Consider the following 21,372-nt stretch of genomic DNA (forward strand, 5'->3'; position numbering starts at 1 on the left):
ATTCTATTATTTGTTACAAATCCATATGGAATAATTTCGAGTGTAACCTAGTACAGTACTATTTATGTTGAGAAACTTAACAGACATCTTACTGAAGTTTTGATAGGTCAAATTCTGAGTCTTTGATTAACATGTGACTAGGGATAAAACAGCTGGGGAAAACATTCCTTTAAAAGGGCATTACAATAAGCACTTCCAAAGCGTACTATTAATTCCGCAAAATCTGTTTCAAATGTTCCTCTTTGTTCAAGCGCCTTGAGAAACTTATCGGTAAGAACATATGCTATACAAGACTTTGGCATTGTTAATATAATTGTTTTAAATGTTGTATGTATCAAGCCTAATCCATACTTCAGTTGAAGTGCGAAAATGTAGCAATTTTTTTCCCATGCATGACAATTGGAGAACAGGGCAAAGTACACTTCATGAACATTTACTTTGCCTATGCGTAACCACACATTTATTTTCTGGGCGGGGGGGGGGGGGGGACACACCTATTTAATGCAACAAAGCATTCATTTGTGCACTTTCTTCACTCTTATTTGGGGGCAAGAGGGGGGTGGGGACAAGGGTTCTGAAAGGAGACTCTTACCCCCGGCACACCTGCGCTTATGCTACTGCACTCTGAATTTGCTTTGCAAGTGAAGTAGGACCCCGTCTTTAGAAACTCTATGTTTTGAACTACTCATGATAAGTACAAAGATCGTACGAGATAGCACCTCAAGTTTGATTGTGTTTGAGATTTTGACTGCAAGACATGCAACTTGTTACAAATATCCATGCTATCATGCTGGAGGTAGAATTTCAAAAATAATCCAACCTCTGACGATAAGTTTAGCTGAACAGGTAGCAACGCCGGCAGGATTTGAAGCCTTGCATGTAATTTTGCCCCCATCCTCGGGGAAGCATTCCTCCAAGATCAGCTCACAGAAGTTGCCTTCGATGGTGATCTTGAACTCGGGGGCCTCCCGAAGGTTAACCCCGTCCCTCAGCCATGTTATTTCTGGTGTGGGGACACCCTTGATGACCGCTGTGAACCGTGCACTGTCTCCATCTTTCACAATTATTGTCACAATTGGTTGGATGAAGGATGGCGGCAAAAGTTCCTCTGGTGCGTGTTTATCGACCTGAAGTGCCAGCTCAAGCTCCTGTAGAGGACGTGTATCCTTCACATCCAGACCCAGCGTCGTTGTTTCCCGTGTTTCTGGGCGAGGTTTCGCCTCCATTGTGATGGAGGACTTCTCTACAGTTGGCTTTTGAGGCTTCTTAGTGTCTATCTCAAGTTGTATTAGTTCTGGTTTTGGGGCTTCCCTCTGAAGTTCAATCTCAGATTTCTCAAGGACTTGTTCTTCTGGTTGCTTTTTGATCTCTGTTATATTAATATTAATCTCCATCAGTTTTTATAATATTTGTTACCCGAAATGCACAAGAGGAAACCAATTCTAACTTTTTGCAATAAAGAACAATATTGAGAAAGATCAAATATCATGCGATAATACACATCCAAGAGAATAAAGATAACAAATTATTATAAAAAATAAAGATAAAATAACAAGAAAAAATGAACAATTTGAACATTATTCAACAAATGATAGTGAGAGTAACAATGGAATTGTTATAAACAATGCAATCAAGCTTACCTTCCACAAAGAGCATTGCCGTGCATGTATCTTCCCCTCTCGTGTTGACAGCCTTGCACATGTATTCTCCCTCATCCTCAGGAATGACCTCTGGTAAGGTCAGAGTGCAAACACCATCATCAGTAGAGGTCACCTCATACTCTGGCTCATCCTTGATCTCAGACCCATCCACGTACCATTTCACTTCTGGCATTGGCTTGGCAAAGACAACAGCGGTGAAGCGTGCCATATCTCCATCAGCCACGCTCAGGGTATCGATCGTCTTGGTGAAGCGTGGGGGGATGAGGTCCGCAAGCTCCTCCTTGGGAAGCTCTTGGTAATCCGCCTCCAAGAGGATCTCCTTGGGAGTCTTCTCTGGAAGGATCTCAACAGGGATGATGTTGGATTCCTCTTGCTCTGGGAGGGGCTTCTGATCAGCCAGAAGAACCTCCGGTTGGGGCACTTCCTTGACAGGCTTCTCTTCGTCGATCTTCTCCTTAGGCGAAGTGGGCAAATCTAAATTTGTATAAAAGTTTTAATACGATGTTATTATTTGTGAATGATGCTAGCAGTGGATAGTTGTTAGAGAACTTTTACCAAAACCACAATAGAGAAAGGGATCATCAGAGAGTGTCAGTTTTAAAAGCAGTCAGATGCATGGGTCTAAAAAGCCATTTATGCACCCTTTTTTCCCAAATAAAATCAAACTTGTTACAAAACAAGATATTAAGATCCCACTGATGTAAGCTTTTTGTGTGGAGTTTCAATCACTTCAAGTTTATTGCTTACAAATGGCTCTCAATACGGTTGTGGAAATTGATTTAAAATTAAAAAACAAACAACTATTTGGCTTTGACAAAGCTTTTTGAAATGACACCAGTGTGGAAATAACTGTACTTTAATGTACAGCTTTCAATGACACATTGTGGAGATGCTGAATGAAATGAAATGTTAATAGTTGATCAAGAGAGAATCGTAGACAAGATTGGTATAAGTCACATCATTGGCAGGCAGTGTAGAGCTTCATTGCAGATGTAGCATTGTGCAGTTTGTGAGAGCTGAGGATATGTCACCCACCAAAATATGATTATTCAAAGAGATATGCGATGACCTTGGACAAAGAAGAATCATCTAGACCTCAAGACCCAATGACACCAGATATTTACATGACTTCTCTGACATGTTTTTGTTTCTTTTTTAAATACCTTTTTACAAAGGAAAATAATTTGGCATAAAAGAAGAAAACTTTAAAATATTTGATGTGCAAACTTTACACTTCAGCGTTTTGAATTATTGTTTCTCCTGGCTTACACCTTCTTTTACATTATATTTTATTTTAACATTAAGTAGACAACCAGCATCAATGAACAGTTGATAAGTTAAACACAAATCCGCAAAAAATCCTACGAATTGTCTCCCTTTACTAAATTGAAATTAGAATGGTTCGGACTAGAGTAGCATAGTTCATAAAGATGTTCAATATGGTTTAATTGAATGAAACAAAACTAAACAAACAAACAAAATGTGTTAAGTTCTGTAAAGGACAGCAGATAATAAGAAAGAACTTTTAAATAATTCTTCAATCTGTGGTGATAAGTAAGGCAGCATGAATGACTTTTATAGATTGAAGTCAGTAAGCAATACCAATGCAAGTAGAATTCTGAGACTTTGCACTGTGAACTAGAAAGGTTTCCATATTTCAGTAGTACTGATGCTGCTGAAAATAGGTGATGCTGTAAATTCTAACTCTAAAAGAGGTACAAACAGACATGAACGTTTTTTGGTTTTTTTTTCCATCTGTGAAGGCTTCAACAATCAGTAACTCGTTTACTAAAAGTATCTCAGAATTAAGCATCGCCCATGAAATACCACACTACTTGCAACGCACTAAAATGTGTACAGCCTCATCACATTTAATCGCTTCTGCTTTTCACTGAGTTTAACAAATGCTGATTAAAACAGTGGAAGTAGCTAAGACTTTGCATTGAAACTGTTTATTGCTAGGCAAATATTCAGCTATTAAGCTGCTTTTATTGTAGTGATAATTTGTATAGGACTAACATGCTTTCACTAGAACTATCTAATAAAACTAATGAAGCATAGCAATGGTAAATGAGAAAAGATTAGAAAAACAAAAAACATTCACACATGGACTTGGTCATTAATGAGAAGCCTGATTTCTTTTAACAACATTCACAGCTACAATGTTAGTTACTACATGTACGTTCTGTTAGCAAACTAACAAAACTCATCACGTCAAACCTTCATTGGTGGCATGCAATGATCCGGACACAGGCAAGACATCTGAGGAATGAGGAACATGCTCCGTCTCTGGATTCTCTGTCAGGAAGCAGTCCTCAGTGGTTCCAGCTATACACAAATCAGGTTCGACTGCAGCCTGGTCTTCTTCTGTTGTTTGGTTAGGAGGGAGATTGCCTGACTCCCAAGCAACCTGCTCCAAGACATCTGGTAAGAGCTCATTCTGGTTGTTGTTTTCTTTATTCTGTTTGTCTTCAAAGCTTATCTTGTTATCTTCAGGAGAGACAGGAAATTTTTCTAAAGGTTCTGTAGGCAGAAGTAGGTCTGTTGGAGGTTCAACAAGAGCCTGGCCTATGGTGCACAGTTTACTTTCAAACACCATTGACTGGGGAGCATCTTCATACTTGGCGTACACCAGCTGTTGCTTTCCATCTTCGCTAACAAAACAGGAGTTCCACTTAGGATCATCAGCGCTGGCGTAACTTGACCCGGGATTGATTGGAGTTGATTCCAGAGGTGATTCTTGGTCCACCTGGACTTGATCAGCTTCAATGTTAGAGTCAGAGTCTGAAATAACTGTGGAAGAATCGATCATGTCAACTGCCTCGTCCCTTTTTTTCTCAGGTGGTGTTGGGTCCTTTCTGCTGTTGTCCTTGGAATCTGTTTTTTGAGAATCAGATTCACTGTCACTTGAATCTTTAGAATCTGAACTTTTATCAGATGAATCACTTCTATCAGATGAACCACTTTCACCAGATGTCCCAGTTTCCCCTTCTTCATCCAAGACCTCAACACTAAGATACGCCTTGCAGAGTTTCTCTCCTTGCGCACTTCTGGCCTCCACTCTGTACTCCCCTTCATTATCAGGAGTCACTTCATGGATGACCAGCTCTGTGTAGCAGTCCTCATAAATCATGGTGTTGATGTCATAAACCTCATCATCTTCATCAATCTCTTTACCATCCTTAAACCACACAAAATTGGGGGATGGGTTACCCTTGGCGTAACACTGTAGCATTGCGGCATCACCCTCAAGAACAGTGATGTCTTGAAGCTCCTTGGTGAAACAAGGAGCACACAGAGAGGGTTCTAAATCATTTATTAAAGCTGCCTTTGTTGGAGACCAAAATGAAGGTAGGCGTTCTTCACGGACTAGAGATCCTTGATCACTGAAATCACTTACTGGTAATAAGTTAGTGAGTTCCACATCAGGTTTAGGTTCTTTAACATCAGGGATTATTCTTTCAGGAGAATCCATAGATTCATAATCTCCCTCCTCACTGCTGCTTGATAATACTGCCCGTGTTTGCTCATGTTTCTGATCAGGTTCAGGGACTATGACTTCCAAACAAGGCTCATCATCATCATCAGTAGTCTGACTAACATCAGAGATTATTCTTTCAGGAGAATCCATAGACTCATACTCTCCCTCCTCACTGCTGCTTGATGGTATTTCCTGTGCTTGCTCATGTTTCTGATCAGGCTCAGCGACTACGACTTCCAAACAAGGCTCCTCTTCAGTAGTCTGACTGACTTTGACTACAACTGAATCATTTATAGCATCAACAGTGATGTCCTCTTGCCCAATAGCTGGTGATTCCACATCACTACCATCACTAGTGGACGGGAACAAAGTGACAGGTTCAATACCAGTGCCTGGTTGTGAAATCCGTATTTGTCGTCTTCTCTCTGGTGACGTCACTGACTGCAGGGCATTTCTAGGGGCACACTCTAGGAATACCTCCACGACTCTTGGATTTGGAGATTCTGTATTTACATTAAGTGTCAAAGAGCTGGACTTATGGTTATTTTCATGTGATGATGTGGGTACATTGAGTTTGATGTGTAGCGGAATGTAGCTCTGTCCAACTTCACCGGGTAATCGGAAACTTCTTATATCGTTGTCAATTTTTCCGTCGCTATCTTCAGAAGATGAGCTACTTCCGGATGAAGTCTCCCTCCTGGTTTTGATATGAAAGACAATCTCCTCAGATTCAACAGATGATACTTCTTGAGTCAAAACCTGTTTAACTGAGACCTTCTCAATCGTCTGCTGGAATACCGATGTTTCATAGATCGCAATAGGCTTGTTACTTCCTGATGATAAGTCTGAATCAGAGTCAGAAGATCTGATGTGGACTTCTTTGTAAGAAATAACCTCAAATTCAGAGGAAGTTGGTTCTGCTGTCTTTGGTTCAGCCTCTAGAAATTTGTGGAATACTTCGGGCAGTTCTTTCTGAGTACTTGAAAGAGTTTGATGTATGTATTCTTCTGTTTTCTTATCACTTTCATCCTCAGAAGATGAAGAACTTGTTGGGAAGTCTTCAGAGTGATCAATATTTCTGTCTTCATTATCGAAAGAATCTGCCCTTTTCCCTCCTTTCAAGTGAATATTAATATTTTGTTCTGGGTACCTAGGACCAACCCATTCCAGATACGTCTGTATGACCGTAGGAGTACCCTCTTCATTCTCATGGGAGGATGCAGGGCTAAATTCTTTCCCGTTTGTGAATTCACCTCTTGGTTCATCAGACGAATGCTCGTCATCGCTTGAAGCAGTTGGACTAGATATCGATGGAGATTCACTGTCCTGGTTCACATCCAAGTTCTCTCCATCATCAGATGAAACCTGAGGGCTTAAAGGATCTTTTTTAAGATCTGTATCAGTGTCACTTTCCGTCTTTGAGCCTCCAGATGACAATGAGTAACTTTTGCTCTTTTCTAGATAGACTTCTGTTATATAAGGAGCTGCAGCGGGATCCTCCTCAGAATTCTCATCTGAAGAAACTCCAGACCTCTTTGCATCTGCTTTATCCTCACCAATCTTTTCATCGGCATCTTCAGCATTTGAGTCTGATGATCTTCTTTCTCCAGATTGACAATGACCATCGTTATTGACTTCATGATAAGATACTTCTGAGTTTGAATCAGACCCATTATCCGGTGGCAGCTCCTCAACAGGTTTCTGCATTGCAGCATTGACTTCAATGTCACTTGTTGCCCCTGAATCAGAGCTGCTGTCTTGCTGTATCTTTGGCAGCGAGATGCTTCCAGAAGATACAGGATTGCCGGGGAGAATGTACTCATTTTCAGTTGTACTGGAGGAGGAGGAGGAGGAGGAAGAAGATGATGAAGAGGAGGAGGTCGACCTAGACCTTACACTTCCGCCTCTGTCGTTATTATCATCTCGATCATCTACCTCTATCTCTTCATCAGACCCATGTGATGAAGATGAACTTGATTTTCCCAATGATGGCCTTCTCATCTCAATCTGAACACTTTCTGCCTCGATCTTTTCTTCCATTTCAACTTCCTCCTGTTTGACTTTGGAGACAGAGTCGAGTGAGCGCTTTGGTGGTTTCCATTCTTCTAACTCATCATAGATGAAGGGTTTCTTCAGGGGAGATGACAAACGCTTTGGTTTAACTTCCTCCTCTGCAGGAAGGAAATTTAGTGCAAAGAAAAATACAAAAACAAAAGCATGCAATAAATCAAAATGGTAAGTTAAATTGGCAAACAACATGCAAAACTAATTCTTAGACCTGCAGTCAAGGCTTTGATAAAATAACAAATATAATTAAGAAAATGTTGTTTATTAATAATGCTCAGGTTATCAAACTGAAATGTATTTTCGAAACATGCAAACTGTTAAATTAGAAAGAATGCTTAATCCAACAAAAATACTAATCGGTTAAATTTAAATAAATCATCATAATAGAGCATTTTAAAATGATGTTAATGGTGAGTACGCTAATCTGAATCAAATTTAAGTTATCTGACTGATAAATGAGTTAACATTTTGGCATGATAAAGTATAGTTAGGACAATGAAAAATAAATCAATTTTACCAAAATATTTAAGTTCCTAATGTGCTGTAATTGAATTATTAAGTTAATAATATTATTATTGGGGAAATGTAATGCTTTCGTTTTTTAAATAATATTAAAAAACATTTTCGGTTAGAATTGAGTTAGAGTTTGATTACTCTCATCCCTAAAACTATAAGTAGAAGAATTATGAATGTTATAAAAGTGGTCAAACTATGTGTAATGTTTGTACATTCTACCCTAAGGTACATGAATAACTATGTTTGTTGAAGTTTGTCTCTGCACTTTCACATGAGGAATTAAAAAAAATTATTTCCCCTTTTTCACTTTTCCATCACATATTTCACAGTGATGTTTCAGAAAGCAACAAGTTAAAAAGGAAAGTTTGTGAGTAGTAAAGACACATCACATACTGTTAGAAGCCACCTTTGGGTTCTATTGGATGGGTAGATTTAAAGCATTACTCTGGCTTTGTCTCATAACATATCTGCCCTGAGCCAAAGCCATAACCAAATAAAGCCAATAACCTCAGCCAAGATGTGCCTCACATCTGAGATTAACTGGTACATACAAAACAGTGTTTTGTCAAAAGTGGGGTTTTGTCATTACTCTCATGGTGCATAACAAACACAGACACAATGTGTCTTTCCTTTCTAGTTTTCTATTGTGACACTACAATCTAATGAGAGAGATGATTGAATATTAGTGTGTTAGCCAACCTTCAACAATCAGTTCAGCCGTTGCACTATCCAGTCCCAAAATGCTCTTTGCAGTGCACGTGTATATTCCTTCATCCCCCTTCGTAACATCAGTAATAATTAAAGAATAACTGCAACCGGTGCTGGCGACACTGTTCATCCTCGGGTCGTTGACCCCTTTTTCATCTTTAAACCATGTTACATTTGGTGGTGGATTTCCAGTGACTTTTACCTCAAAGCATGCAACACCATTCACTATCGCCCTACAGTCCTGTGGAGGTTTTACAATATCTGGCTCTTCACATTCTTCAATTTCATACACAAATACCTTAACTGGAGTTGAACTCTTGCTACAGACATCCTCAAGCAGCCCCTCTTCAGGATCTTTTGATTCAACCTTGATTCCAACCTGACCTTCATCATCTGATGAAACTGATAACTGATTGTTGCCATCTTCTTCATTGTCAGTGCTTTCATATTCTAGAGATGAGATAAGATCTTCTGAGGAGGATATGTGTTCTCGCCAAGAACCACCGGGAGAAGTGACAGTGATCATTGGTGGTATTTCTACACCATCATCAACATCCAAACTATCTGAACATTTGAGTTTTAGCTTTGGTCTTTTCTCTGTAGTGACTTCATCAGCATCAGGAACCGACACATAAACATCACATGTTTTGAGAGCAGTAACTGCATCCTCCTGTGGTAAATCAATACCAGATTTAGAGTTTTCATCATCATCATCATCAGAGGCTTCGATACTTGACTTCTCACCTTCCCCTTTAGCCAACTCACCTGAATCTTTGTCGCTACAAGACTTATTTTCTTCACCATCAGCCTCATCCCGCACTGAATTTTCTTCTATATCACTTGACTCGTCAGATTCATCACCCTCAGATTGATCTTCTTCTGAGCCAACATCTACCCTTTCTTCTTCCCTGTTCATCAAAGTCCCATTAATTTTTCCAGATGGAGACCCAACTCCTTTCAAATCAACCACAATCGCAACCTCTTCATTCTTGCTCTTAATATCTTCCTTCTCTAAATCAGCTTCAAGTGTTTCAATGCTTGAAACGTCATCCGTCAAAATATCATTTGCCAAATTGCCAGGGCCAACCTGTACTTGTTCTGGGGAGCTGCTGCTAAACTCATCCGCTGAATAATAAGATGAAATTGACTTCAGTGAACTTCTTAGGGTTGACTTCTTAACAGGAGGGGATTGTGTCTGTGGTGCAGGGGACTGTGCAGTTATGGAACTAGCATAAGGTGCGTTAGTGGATTGTGCACAAAACTCATCCTCCTCAACAGCATACATGAGAGACAGTGCTTTCAGAGACTTGGTTTTTCTGAAAGGGGTTGGTGCTTGAGATTCTTCCGTGTCAATAATGCCATCATTTTTTGGTTTGAACGGTGTGGAAGCATTCAGGGCACTTTTTGTTTCATCTAAGGGAGAATCTCTTCCAAATTTGTCAGAATGTGATTGGTTTGACGGCTCGTCAACATTGAAATCTCTGGTTAGTTTTGGTTTGCAGGTTAATTTGTCCACTTTCATAGGGCACACTTTGTCAACAACATCAGATGAGTTCTGAACAGAGGGTTGTGGTGTTGGAATATCACCCTTTCCTTCACTTCTGATATCTGGGAAAACCTGTTTCAGTTCAGGCACCGATTTGACAGTTTTAGAAGAGGGTTGCTGCTTACTCAAGAGCTTTTCAGAGTCAGGAACGCTGGGAATCACATGGGTTGCTGAAACCTCTGTAAGTTTGCTTTTGGTTATTTCAGCCCCTTCTGTGGAGTTAAAGTGGGTTAGAGTGAGGGATATTAATGGTGTTAGTGCTTAGGTCCTTACGGATGAATGTGTTAGCTAAATCTAAGATTACTCGATGAGTTAGTCATGACGTCCTGGTGAACTCCACCATTTAAAACTCCTAATATATCCCACCACCCAATAACAGTGCCAATGAAAAAGATTCAAAATATTGAGTATCAATGAGTATACTCTTTAATCAAAATTGATGTCCCAGTTCCTGCTGAAATACCTCATCTGACCAAACCAGCCTTATATTTTGATTAAAATTTCAACTTCATTCAACTTAGAAAAGGGCATTCAAGTTCCATAAAACAATTTTGTTTAAAGAGTATTGACTAAGCTTTTGACTCAGTGCTCCTTCTTAGCAACTATGGTTTGCCTGTTCGTGAAGATGAGAATTGCTTTATCGAAAATGTCAACAACTTGAAGCATGTTCCATAATAGGATGTTTGAAATTTAGGCTTACCAGGTATTTTTTTTACACTGTATTTTGTGCACACACTCCTGCTGATGCATGCACACACTTACCAACCTTTATATAACAGTGTAAGCGGCTGCAATATACACACAAGTTGTGTTGTACTTTTATGTGCATTTTATAACACCATGAATAAACTCTACAGGTATCTGTGTCAAATCTGTGTAGGAGGCTATTATGATAAATGTGGATTAAACATTACCTAAAACACAAGTTGTTGAGTATTTATTAAAATAAACAGTAACTTGAGAAATGTTACAATGCTGTTACCAACACCAGTTAGAATTCCTGACAACCAAACAAAATAGGGGTTTGTGATAATACGGTGTTAAAGCACTCAAAGAACTGAGCAACATACCTGAGACATTGAGAGTTGCTAGACAGGTTGTAACACCCACTGGATTGGATGCCTTGCATATATATTCACCAGAGTCTTCAGAGAACACCTCCGAGATCTCCAGAGTGCAAATCTTGCCATCAAAGACAATTGCAAACTCAGGAGCGTCCTGAAAATAAAGAAAGGTTTCATTGAAGTTTTGACTTAAACATTTGAACAGAATTTCCAAAACTAATTACACTTGCAGAGAGATCTCACTTTTAAACTTGATTGGGACTTTACAATAATTCTCCACAGTTCTGCCGAGTTAATTAACCACAGTTGATGATGTAATTGTTTATTTCACTTTTGAAATCATGGAAAAAAGAAGAACTTTCTTTTTTTATTTGTTCATGTAGTTTCATCAAAAGATCTGTTTTTATTTTGTTTTCACAGATGCAGGTTTAATGTGAGTCACAAAATGTACTTCTGACAGAGACAAATATTCACTCAACGAAAAAACCCACTATATTTCCTACCTGTAGAAGTTCTTTGGAGTGGTACCATGTTATCTCAATGGGTTGCGATCCAATCACATGGGCCTCAAACACCGCCTTATCGCCTTCCACGACCTCGAGGCTCAAGATGGGTTCTACAAACTCTGGGGGCATCAAGGTGATTTCAATCTCTACATCTTCAGGTTGTTTCTCTACGGGCATGATCACCTCCACCTCCACCGTCTCTTCGCTCTCTTTCTCAACAGTGACTTCCTCAATCTCAACCACAGTTTTGGTGTCTCCTTGAAGATTAAAAGAACAGAAAGCCTTTAGATACAGGTGACTTTTAAGGCAAACGTAACTTCACTTTAAATTCTTTTTTAGTTGGTGTAGACTGTTTGGAAGGATTTAATATCTTTACAATGCTTTGCATTGTGTCATCTTAAATGTAGCATGTACAAATTTCTGCAAAAATAAATTCTGTAGTTTCTTAGAAATTGCCCGATTTAACCACTTAACCACCACGGATGACAAGTAAACACGCCAATTTTTTCTGGCCTGGCCTACCACAAATGTTTTTTTTTTACAACTTTACAGCCCCCTCAAATTGTTGCCATCAGTTTGACAGCTGATGTGAAAATCCACCCGTACATTCCATTTGGTAGCATGCACAGGCATGTATCTAACGTGTTACATGTATGCGCCATTTCACCCATACAAACAGTAACAGAGATTCTGGAAATCATACTGGTAATTCCCCCGAGGCTGCCACTATTGTTTAACACTGTATTCAGCTTTATGGGCTGTAAGACCAAGAGTTATGAGATTCCAATGTGCCATAGCAGACAATGGGCAGTGGCTTACGGCCAAGGTTTTGCAATTCACAGTGGGCTCCTACGTATAAGTTTGCTTAATACAATACAGCACATTCCATAACCATTTTTTCTTTTTGTCATGTCAGGGTTTCAAAGTTAAGTAATTCCATCAGACAAAACCGACCCAAAGTGGTTCAAAAAATCATTTGGAATTCCATTTAGTGTTATCGAATCTCACTTTCAATAGATGTGCCAACCAATTGCTTCATGCATACTGCAAAGACAGTGTAATTGCATTATTTTAGCATTTAAGTGCACTGCTGAGCATAAAGATTTATAGGTAATTTGGTTCAGCTCATTTGTTGCTTAGAACTGAGTAGCTTGGTAGATTAGCGTCATTCTGCCGTTTTCCAATTTAAAAAAAAGTATATTGATGGGTAATGCACACAACACTTCATTATTATAATATTTTGCAGTAAGTTTTGTTTGGTTCCACTAGAGTTTGTCAGTCTCTCACACAATGAATACATTCACAATCACAGACTTTCACAAAAACACTCATGCTGGGACACACATTACTTTCTAAATCAGCTTACTAATACAGGAAACCAGGTATGACAACATGCAAAACTAAATCAGTGGTACTACAGTTTATGATAAACATACTGTTAACTTACACAATGGTAATCACGGAACAAAAGAACAAGTACAAAATCGATTTATAACTTTAAAATGTGCAGGCAATTAATGTAGCAAGCAACAATGATTCGCGTTCCTTTGGTATTTTGAGTCATTTCACTTTTAAAATGAGGAAACACAGTTTAAAGTATATGAATATCAAAGTAATAAGTATTTCACAACACACATGCATCAGTACCTTGCAAAAACAGGCGGCCCTGCTAATATCTGCATGCATTACTGATTATAAAAATGGAATACAATACCAGTTGTGATGATGAGTTGAGCCACTGTTGTTGCTCGCCCGAGAGGGTTCACTGCCTCGCACATGAACGTCCCAACATCATCCTCAGTAACCTCAGTGATGAACAACTCACTCACACCATCATTGTAATTAATGACAATGTACCTTTCCCCACGGAGTACATCTCCATTATGATACCATTTAAGAGTTGGAGCAGGCACACCAGTCACCTGGCACTCAAACCGTACTTCCTCGGTGAGGGTCGTCTCAACTGTTGTTACCTCCCGGATGAACACTGGGCCTTCTCTGTAAACCTCAGTAGTGACTTCATGTGTGGTTTCCCGAATTGTACCATCTGAAACGACCTCAGTAGTGATCTCCTTTATAATTTCATGGCTGATCTTGTCAGCTGTAACCTCAGCAGCGAGATTTGGGACCTCAAACTCAAACTGGGTTGGGCCTTCTTCGTACATCTCAGTAGTGACTTCACGCGTGATTTCCCGGCTTACCCCACCTGAAATGTCCTCAGTGGTGACCTCCTTTATAATTTCACGGCTGATCTTGTCAGCTGTCACCTCAGCAGCAAAGTTTGGGATCTCAAACTCAAACTGGCTTGGGGTTTCAATTCTGCTATCCACCTCTGTGTGGACAGTTGTTGTCGTCTTTCGTCTGATTTCAACTTCTTGCATTTCATCTTGCGGTTTTTCTACTGTGAATTCAATTTCTTGGGGCATTTCTTCTCTCTTCGTAATCGTCACCTGAGAAGTAGCAACCTCTTCAGGTCTATCAAGAACTATTTCTATTTCACCCAAGTCCTGAGTAATATCCCGTTGAACCTCTGTGCGCATGATTTCAGTTTTGCGTGGTTGAAGAGATAAGCTGACTTCAGATGTTTCTTCAGGTTTCTCCACCTTGAATTGTATCTCTTGGAAATCTTGAGGCTGATCTCTTTCTATATCAATTGTAGAGATTTCCCTCCTTTCTTTCATTGTGATTTCAACCTCTGATGTCTCCTCAGGTTTTTCCATGACAATTTGAACTTCTTGCAGCTCTTGTGGAATATCTCTTATGACCTCAGTAACTGACACCTCTTGTGTTATTTCCTTGACATAGACTTCCTCTGGTTGCTGCACAATTTCTGTTGTGATGACCTCAGTCTTCTTTGGTTGCTTCTTTAGTGTCACTTCAGTGGTCTCTTCAGGCTTCTCCACAACAAACTGCACCTCCTGTAGCTGCTCTGGTGCCTCTCTCTCAATCACTACTTCAGAGACTTCAGTTCTAGGTTTTATTGAGATCTCAACATCAGTTGTCTCTGTCTCCAAAGGTTTTATTGTTGCAACTTGGATCACCTCGACTTCTTCAGTATCCATTTTCAAAGTTTCAACCTCAGTTTGTTCAACTTCTTGAAGTGGAGCTTAAAAAGGAAAAGAAAAGAAGGATGGTTTAAAAAAAAATTAAATTGTCAATGATTTTATTTTATTACTTCAATACTTAAGTTTGATTAATATTTTGGAGAAAAAAAAATAGAGGGGTTGTTATAAAGTCAACTTACCATCAACAATGAGCTCAGCAAATGAAGAAACTACACCTTGGATGTTTGTTGCTCGACATTCAAACTCTGTATCATCTTTCTCAGTGACACTAGCAATCATAAGAGTACTTCTTCCCTTCTCGAAATCAGTCATGATGGTGTACTGCTGACTTGGGGTTACTTCAACTCCATTTCTGAACCACTGAACAGTTGGTTGTGGTGATCCTTCAACTTCACAGACCAGCTCAGCTGGCTGGCCTAAGTGCACTTCAAGGTCAACAAGTTCTTGCACAACCTGTGGGGCTATTTCAAACTCAGAGCGTTCTTTTCTCACTGGTTGTATTTCTGCATGAGATGTAATGTCTGGTTTACCTGCTAACTGTACAGTCACCTCAGCATCTTCTGTTTTAGGAGCAACAGTTACATCTGAAGCTGTCTCATGTTCTAATTCAGAAGGTTTCAGAGTAACAGTCACTTCTTGCTGAGTTGGTGCAGAAAGGGGTGAAGTCTGGACCTCTTCAGCTTCATGGCTTACCCTCTGGGTGGTAACAACCTCTGACTGGCCTTCCCAAGTAGTTTGCTTTGTTGTTTCACTAGTTTGCAGAGGAGCTAACTGCTTTTCAGAAACTGTGGCAGATTCTTCAAGTACTTCAATGTCCTTAGGCTTTTCCCATGGATGAATCTCACTGGTACCTGGTACCTCCAAGGGTTTACTTTCTACTTCCTTGACAGTCTCTCTATTATCTTCTGTTGGTACATCAGATGAACTTTCCCAAGACAATGGTGTACGCTTCACAACACTCTCAACCGCATCTGACGGAATGGTTGAAACTTTGTCTGATTTCAATGGAGCCACTTCAACTGCACCATACCATGGGATTTCATCTTTCCTTTCTGGTGCCGATACCGCTTCAGAAGATACCACTGTTACTTCTTCAGTTACATCTTCTGTTGTGATATGTACTGGCTTGTCCCACTGTGTGGTCGTCTTTGTCTCAGGGGCAATGATCGCTTCAACCGAAGTTGCTGTTGTTACTTCCACTTGTTCATCTGTAGGCAGTACATTCTCAGATACTTCCCAAGAAATTTGGTCTTGTTTGATTGAAGTTTCTGACAATAGAGTTGCAAGCTCTTCAACAACTTCTGTTTTGTCAGTGGAAACATTGACTTCTTGAGTATTTTCCCATTCTGCTGGAAGGTTCTTTTCTGGAACTGAAACAGCTTCAGAAGTCACAACAGTTATTTCCTCAGTGACATCCTCAGTGGTTATCTGCTCTGGTTTGTCCCACTGTGTTGTCGTCTTTGTCTGAGGAGCAATAACAGCCTCTACTGGCACTGTGACAACTTCTTGAACGTGTTCTTCTGATGACTGTACTTTCTCAGGGATCTCCCAAGTTATCTGCTCCTGCTTCTTTGAAGTTTCTGAGAGGAGAGTTGCAAGCTCTTCAACAACTTCTTCTTTGTCGGTGGGCACAACAACCTCAAGGGTATGTTCCCATGATGCAGGCAGATTCTTCTCTGGAACAGAAACAGCTTCAGAAGTCACGACAGTTATTTCCTCTGTGACATCTTCTGTGGTTATTTGCTCTGGTTTGTCCCACTGTGTTGTCGTCTTTGTCTGTGGAGCAATGACAGCCTCTACTGGAACTGTGACAACTTCTTCAACTTGTTGTTCTGTAGGCTGGACTTTCTCAGAGATCTCCCATGTTATCTGTTCTTGCTTCTTTGAAGTTTCTGAGAGAAGAGTTGCAAGCTCCTCAACAACTTCTTCTTTGTTGATGGGTACAACAACCTCTATGGTGTGTTCCCATGATGCAGGCAGTTTCTTCTGTGGAACAGAAACAGCTTCAGAAGTCACGACAGTTATTTCCTCAGTGACATCTTCTGTGGTTATTTGCTCTGGTTTGTCCCACTGTGTTGTCGTCTTTGTCTGAGGAGCAATAACAGCCTCTACTGGCACTGTGACAGCCTCTTCAACTTGTTCTTCTGTAGGCTGGACTTTCTCAGAGATCTCCCATGTTATGTGTTCCTGCTTCTTTGAAGTTTCTGATAGAAGAGTTGCTAGCTCCTCAACAACTTCTTCTTTGTTGACGGGTACAACAACCTCTATGGTATGTTCCCATTCTGCTGGAAGTTTTTTCTCTGGAACTGAAACAGCTTCAGAAGTCACAACAGTTATTTCCTCAGTGACATCTTCTGTGGTTATTTGCTCTGGTTTGTCCCACTGTGTTGTCATCTTTGTCTGAGGAGCAATAACAGCCTCTACTGGCACTGTAACAACTTCTTCAACTTGTTCTTCTGTAGGCTGGACTTTCTCAGAGATCTCCCATGTTATCTGCTCCTGCTTTTTTGATGTTTCTGAGAGGAGAGTTGTTAGCTCTTCAACAACTTCTTCTTTGTCGGTGGGCACAACAACCTCAAGGGTGTGTTCCCATGATGCAGGCAGATTCTTCTCTGGAACAGAAACAGCTTCAGAAGTCACAACAGTTATTTCCTCAGTGACATCTTCTGTGCTTATTTGCTCTGGTTTGTCCCACTGTGTTGTCGTCTTTGTCTGAGGAGCAATAACAGCCTCTACTGGCACTGTAACAACTTCTTCAACTTGTTCTTCTGTAGGCTGGACTTTCTCAGAGATCTCCCATGTTATCTGCTCCTGCTTCTTTGACGTTTCTGAGAGGAGAGTTGTTAGCTCTTCAACAACTTCTTTTTTTTCAGTTGGCACAACAACCTCAAGGGTGTGTTCCCATGATGCAGGCAGATTCTTCTCTGGAACAGAAACAGCTTCAGAAGTCACAACAGTTATTTCCTCAGTGACATCTTCAGTGGTTATCTGCTCTGGTTTGTCCCACTGTGTTGTCGTCTTTGTCTGAGGAGCAATAACAGCTTCTACTGGAACTGTAACAACTTCTTCAACTTGTTCTTCTGATGGCTGGACTTTCTCAGAGATCTCCCATGTTATCTGCTCTTGCTTCTTTGACGTTTCTGAGAGGAGAGTTGCTAGCTCTTCAACAACTTCTTCTTTGTCGGTGGGCACAACAACCTCAAGGGTATGTTCCCATGATGCAGGCAGTTTCTTCTGTGGAACAGAAACAGCTTCAGAAGTCACGACAGTTATTTCCTCAGTGACATCTTCTGTGGTTATTTGCTCTGGTTTGTCCCACTGTGTTGTCGTCTTTGTCTGAGGAGCAACAACAGCCTCTACTGGCACTGTGACAGCCTCTTCAACTTGTTCTTCTGTAGGCTGGACTTTCTCAGAGATCTCCCATGTTATCTGTTCCTGCTTCTTTGAAGTTTCTGATAGAAGAGTTGCTAGCTCCTCAACAACTTCTTCTTTGTTGACGGGTACAACAACCTCTATGGTATGTTCCCATTCTGCTGGAAGTTTCTTCTCTGGAACTGAAACAGCTTCAGAAGTCACAACAGTTATTTTCTCAGTGACATCTTCTGTCGTTATTTGCTCTGGTTTGTCCCACTGTGTTGTCGTCTTTGTCTGAGGAGCAATAACAGCCTCTACTGGCACTGTAACAACTTCTTCAACTTGTTCTTCTGTAGGCTGGACTTTCTCAGAGATCTCCCATGTTATCTGCTCCTGCTTCTTTGAAGTTTCTGAGAGGAGAGTTGCTAGCTCTTCAACAACTTCTTCTTTGTCGGTGGGCACAACAACCTCAAGGGTGTGTTCCCATGATGCAGGCAGATTCTTCTCTGGAACAGAAACAGCTTCAGAAGTCACAACAGTTATTTCCTCAGTGACATCTTCTGTGGTTATTTGCTCTGGTTTGTCCCACTGTGTTGTCGTCTTTGTCTGAGGAGCAATAACAGCTTCTACTGGAACTGTAACAACTTCTTCAACTTGTTCTTCTGATGGCTGGACTTTCTCAGAGATCTCCCATGTTATCTGCTCTTGCTTCTTTGACGTTTCTGAGAGGAGAGTTGCTAGCTCTTCAACAACTTCTTCTTTGTCGGTGGGCACAACAACCTCAAGGGTATGTTCCCATGATGCAGGCAGATTCTTCTCTGGAACAGAAACAGCTTCAGAAGTCACAACAGTTATTTCCTCAGTGACATCTTCAGTGGTTATCTGCTCTGGTTTGTCCCACTGTGTTGTCGTCTTTGTCTGAGGAGCAATAACAGCCTCTACTGGCACTGTAACAACTTCTTCAACTTGTTCTTCTGTAGGCTGGACTTTCTCAGAGATCTCCCATGTTATCTGCTCTTGCTTCTTTGAAGTTTCTGAGAGGAGAGTTGCTAGCTCTTCAACAACTTCTTCTTTGTCGGTGGGCACAACAACCTCAAGGGTATGTTCCCATGATGCAGGCAGATTCTTCTCTGGAACAGAAACAGCTTCAGAAGTCACAACAGTTATTTCCTCAGTGATATCTTCTGTGGTTATTTGCTCTGGTTTGTCCCACTGTGTTGTCGTCTTTGTCTGAGGAGCAATAACAGCCTCTACTGGCACTGTGACAGCCTCTTCAACTTGTTCTTCTGATGGCTGGACTTTCTCAGAGATCTCCCATGTTATCTGCTCTTGCTTCTTTGAAGTTTCTGAGAGGAGAGTTGCTAGCTCTTCAACAACTTCTTCTTTGTCGGTGGGTACAACAACCTCAAGGGTTAGTTCCCATTCTGCTGGAAGTTTCTTTTCTGGAACAGAAACAGCTTCAGAAGTCACAACAGTTATTTCCTCAGTGACATCTTCAGTGGTTATCTGCTCTGGTTTATCCCACTGTGTTGTCGTCTTTGTCTGAGGAGCAATAACAGCTTCTACTGGAACTGTAACAACTTCTTCAACTTGTTCTTCTGATGGCTGGACTTTCTCAGAGATCTCCCATGTTATCTGCTCCTGCTTCTTTGACGTTTCTGAGAGGAGAGTTGTTAGCTCTTCAACAACTTCTTCTTTGTCAGTGGGCACAACAACCTCAAGGGTGTGTTCCCATGATGCAGGCAGATTCTTCTCTGGAACAGAAACAGCTTCAGAAGTCACAACAGTTATTTCCTCAGTGACATCTTCTGTGGTTATTTGCTCTGGTTTGTCCCACTGTGTTGTCGTCTTTGTCTGAGGAGCAATAACAGCCTCTACTGGCACTGTGACAGCCTCTTCAACTTGTTCTTCTGTAGGCTGGACTTTCTCAGAGATCTCCCATGTTATCTGCTCTTGCTTCTTTGACGTTTCTGAGAGGAGAGTTGCTAGCTCTTCAACAACTTCTTTGTCAGTGGGCACAACAACCTCAAGGGTGTGTTCCCATTCTGCAGGCAGATTCTTCTCTGGAACTGAAACAGCTTCAGAAGTCACAACAGTTATTTCCTCAGTGATATCTTCAGTGGTTATCTGCTCTGGTTTGTCCCACTGTGTTGTCGTCTTTGTCTGAGGAGCAATAACAGCCTCTACTGGCACTGTAACAACTTCTTCAACTTGTTCTTCTGTAGGCTGGACTTTCTCAGAGATCTCCCACGTTATCTGCTCCTGCTTCTTTGAAGTTTCTGATAGAAGAGTTGCAAGCTCCTCAACAACTTCTTCTTTGTCGATGGGTACAACAACCTCAAGGGTATGTTCCCATTCTGCTGGAAGTTTCTTTTCTGGAACTGAAACAGCTTCAGAAGTCACAACAGTTATTTCCTCAGTGACATCTTCTGTGGTTATTTGCTCTGGTTTGTCCCACTGTGTTGTTTCTTCCTTCTGTGGTGCCTCAATTGCTGATGTTGATAGTTCCTCAACGTTTTCATAATTTGTCTCTACTGGTACATCTTCATATTGCTCCCACTGAACTGGGCCACGTTTAGATAAACTAGAAACTGGCTGTGATGTTAAAATACCAGCTGTTTCTGGTGCAGTCTCCTCCTCGGCTTTTTCTGGAAACTGCCAAGAAGTTTCTTCCTTTTTAGATGGTATATTTACAGTAATATCAGGTAGATCAACAGCTTGTTCGTTTTCCTCTGCGACTACAATATCTACTCCTTTGTCCCATTCTGTCTCTGTTTTCTGTCCAGTGACACTTAGTGTTTCAATGATATCTTCTGTAGCCACATCAGGAGCTATTGCAACTTCAACAAATTCATTTGATTTTGTCCATGGTTGCCTTTCTGTTTTCGATGGGGCAACCACAGCAACATCAGTAATTTCCTCAGCAACCGCACTTTCACGTGGAGCCTCATCTACTAATGTTTCCCAAGAAACCTCTACAACTTTTTCAGATGTAGATAGAATATCAGCAGGAATTTCAAGAGCATTTTCACGTAATTCTTCAAGCTCCCACTCCTCTGGTTTTTGCCAAGTGATGGCATCCATAATCCCTGTAACTTCCACTGGAGCAGAAGGAAATGATTCGCCGAGCTGTGCTTTGTCTGGGAATATGTCTTGGCTTTGCTGCCATGAAACATTGTCAGATTGTCCAGATGCCTCAAGCATCAAAGATGGACGTCTTTCAACTGACACAGGCTTTATATCCAAATACTCTACATCTTCAGAAAAGTCCCACTCAAATGTTTCAAAGGTTTCTGGGATTTCCATTGATGCTTGTATATGATCACCTGCTGTGGCCACTTGCTCAACAGTGGAGATATCTTCAGTTACACCCCACATGATGTTTTCTCCAATTCCAGAGGCTT

General features: G+C 40.8%; 1 protein-coding gene across 1 annotated transcript in view; it reads right to left on the minus strand.

The window, feature by feature from the left end:
• The window catches only part of LOC117291325 (titin-like), a gene marked incomplete at its 3' end in the record, with an annotated part of 251,619 nt that overhangs the window by 41,344 nt on the left and 188,903 nt on the right, over positions 1–21,372 (minus strand). Inside the window, exons 108-113 of the mRNA XM_033772967.1 lie at positions 11,547–11,806; positions 11,050–11,197; positions 8,425–10,191; positions 3,882–7,313; positions 1,641–2,135; positions 821–1,369 (exon numbers count right to left, since the gene is read on the minus strand). Coding sequence (XP_033628858.1) covers positions 821–1,369; positions 1,641–2,135; positions 3,882–7,313; positions 8,425–10,191; positions 11,050–11,197; positions 11,547–11,806 — 6,651 coding nt within the window. The remainder of the gene's footprint in view (positions 1–820; positions 1,370–1,640; positions 2,136–3,881; positions 7,314–8,424; positions 10,192–11,049; positions 11,198–11,546; positions 11,807–21,372) is intronic.

Source organism: Asterias rubens, chromosome 6 (assembly GCF_902459465.1).
Source record: "Asterias rubens chromosome 6, eAstRub1.3, whole genome shotgun sequence".
NCBI classification, from domain to species: Eukaryota; Metazoa; Echinodermata; class Asteroidea; order Forcipulatida; family Asteriidae; genus Asterias; species Asterias rubens.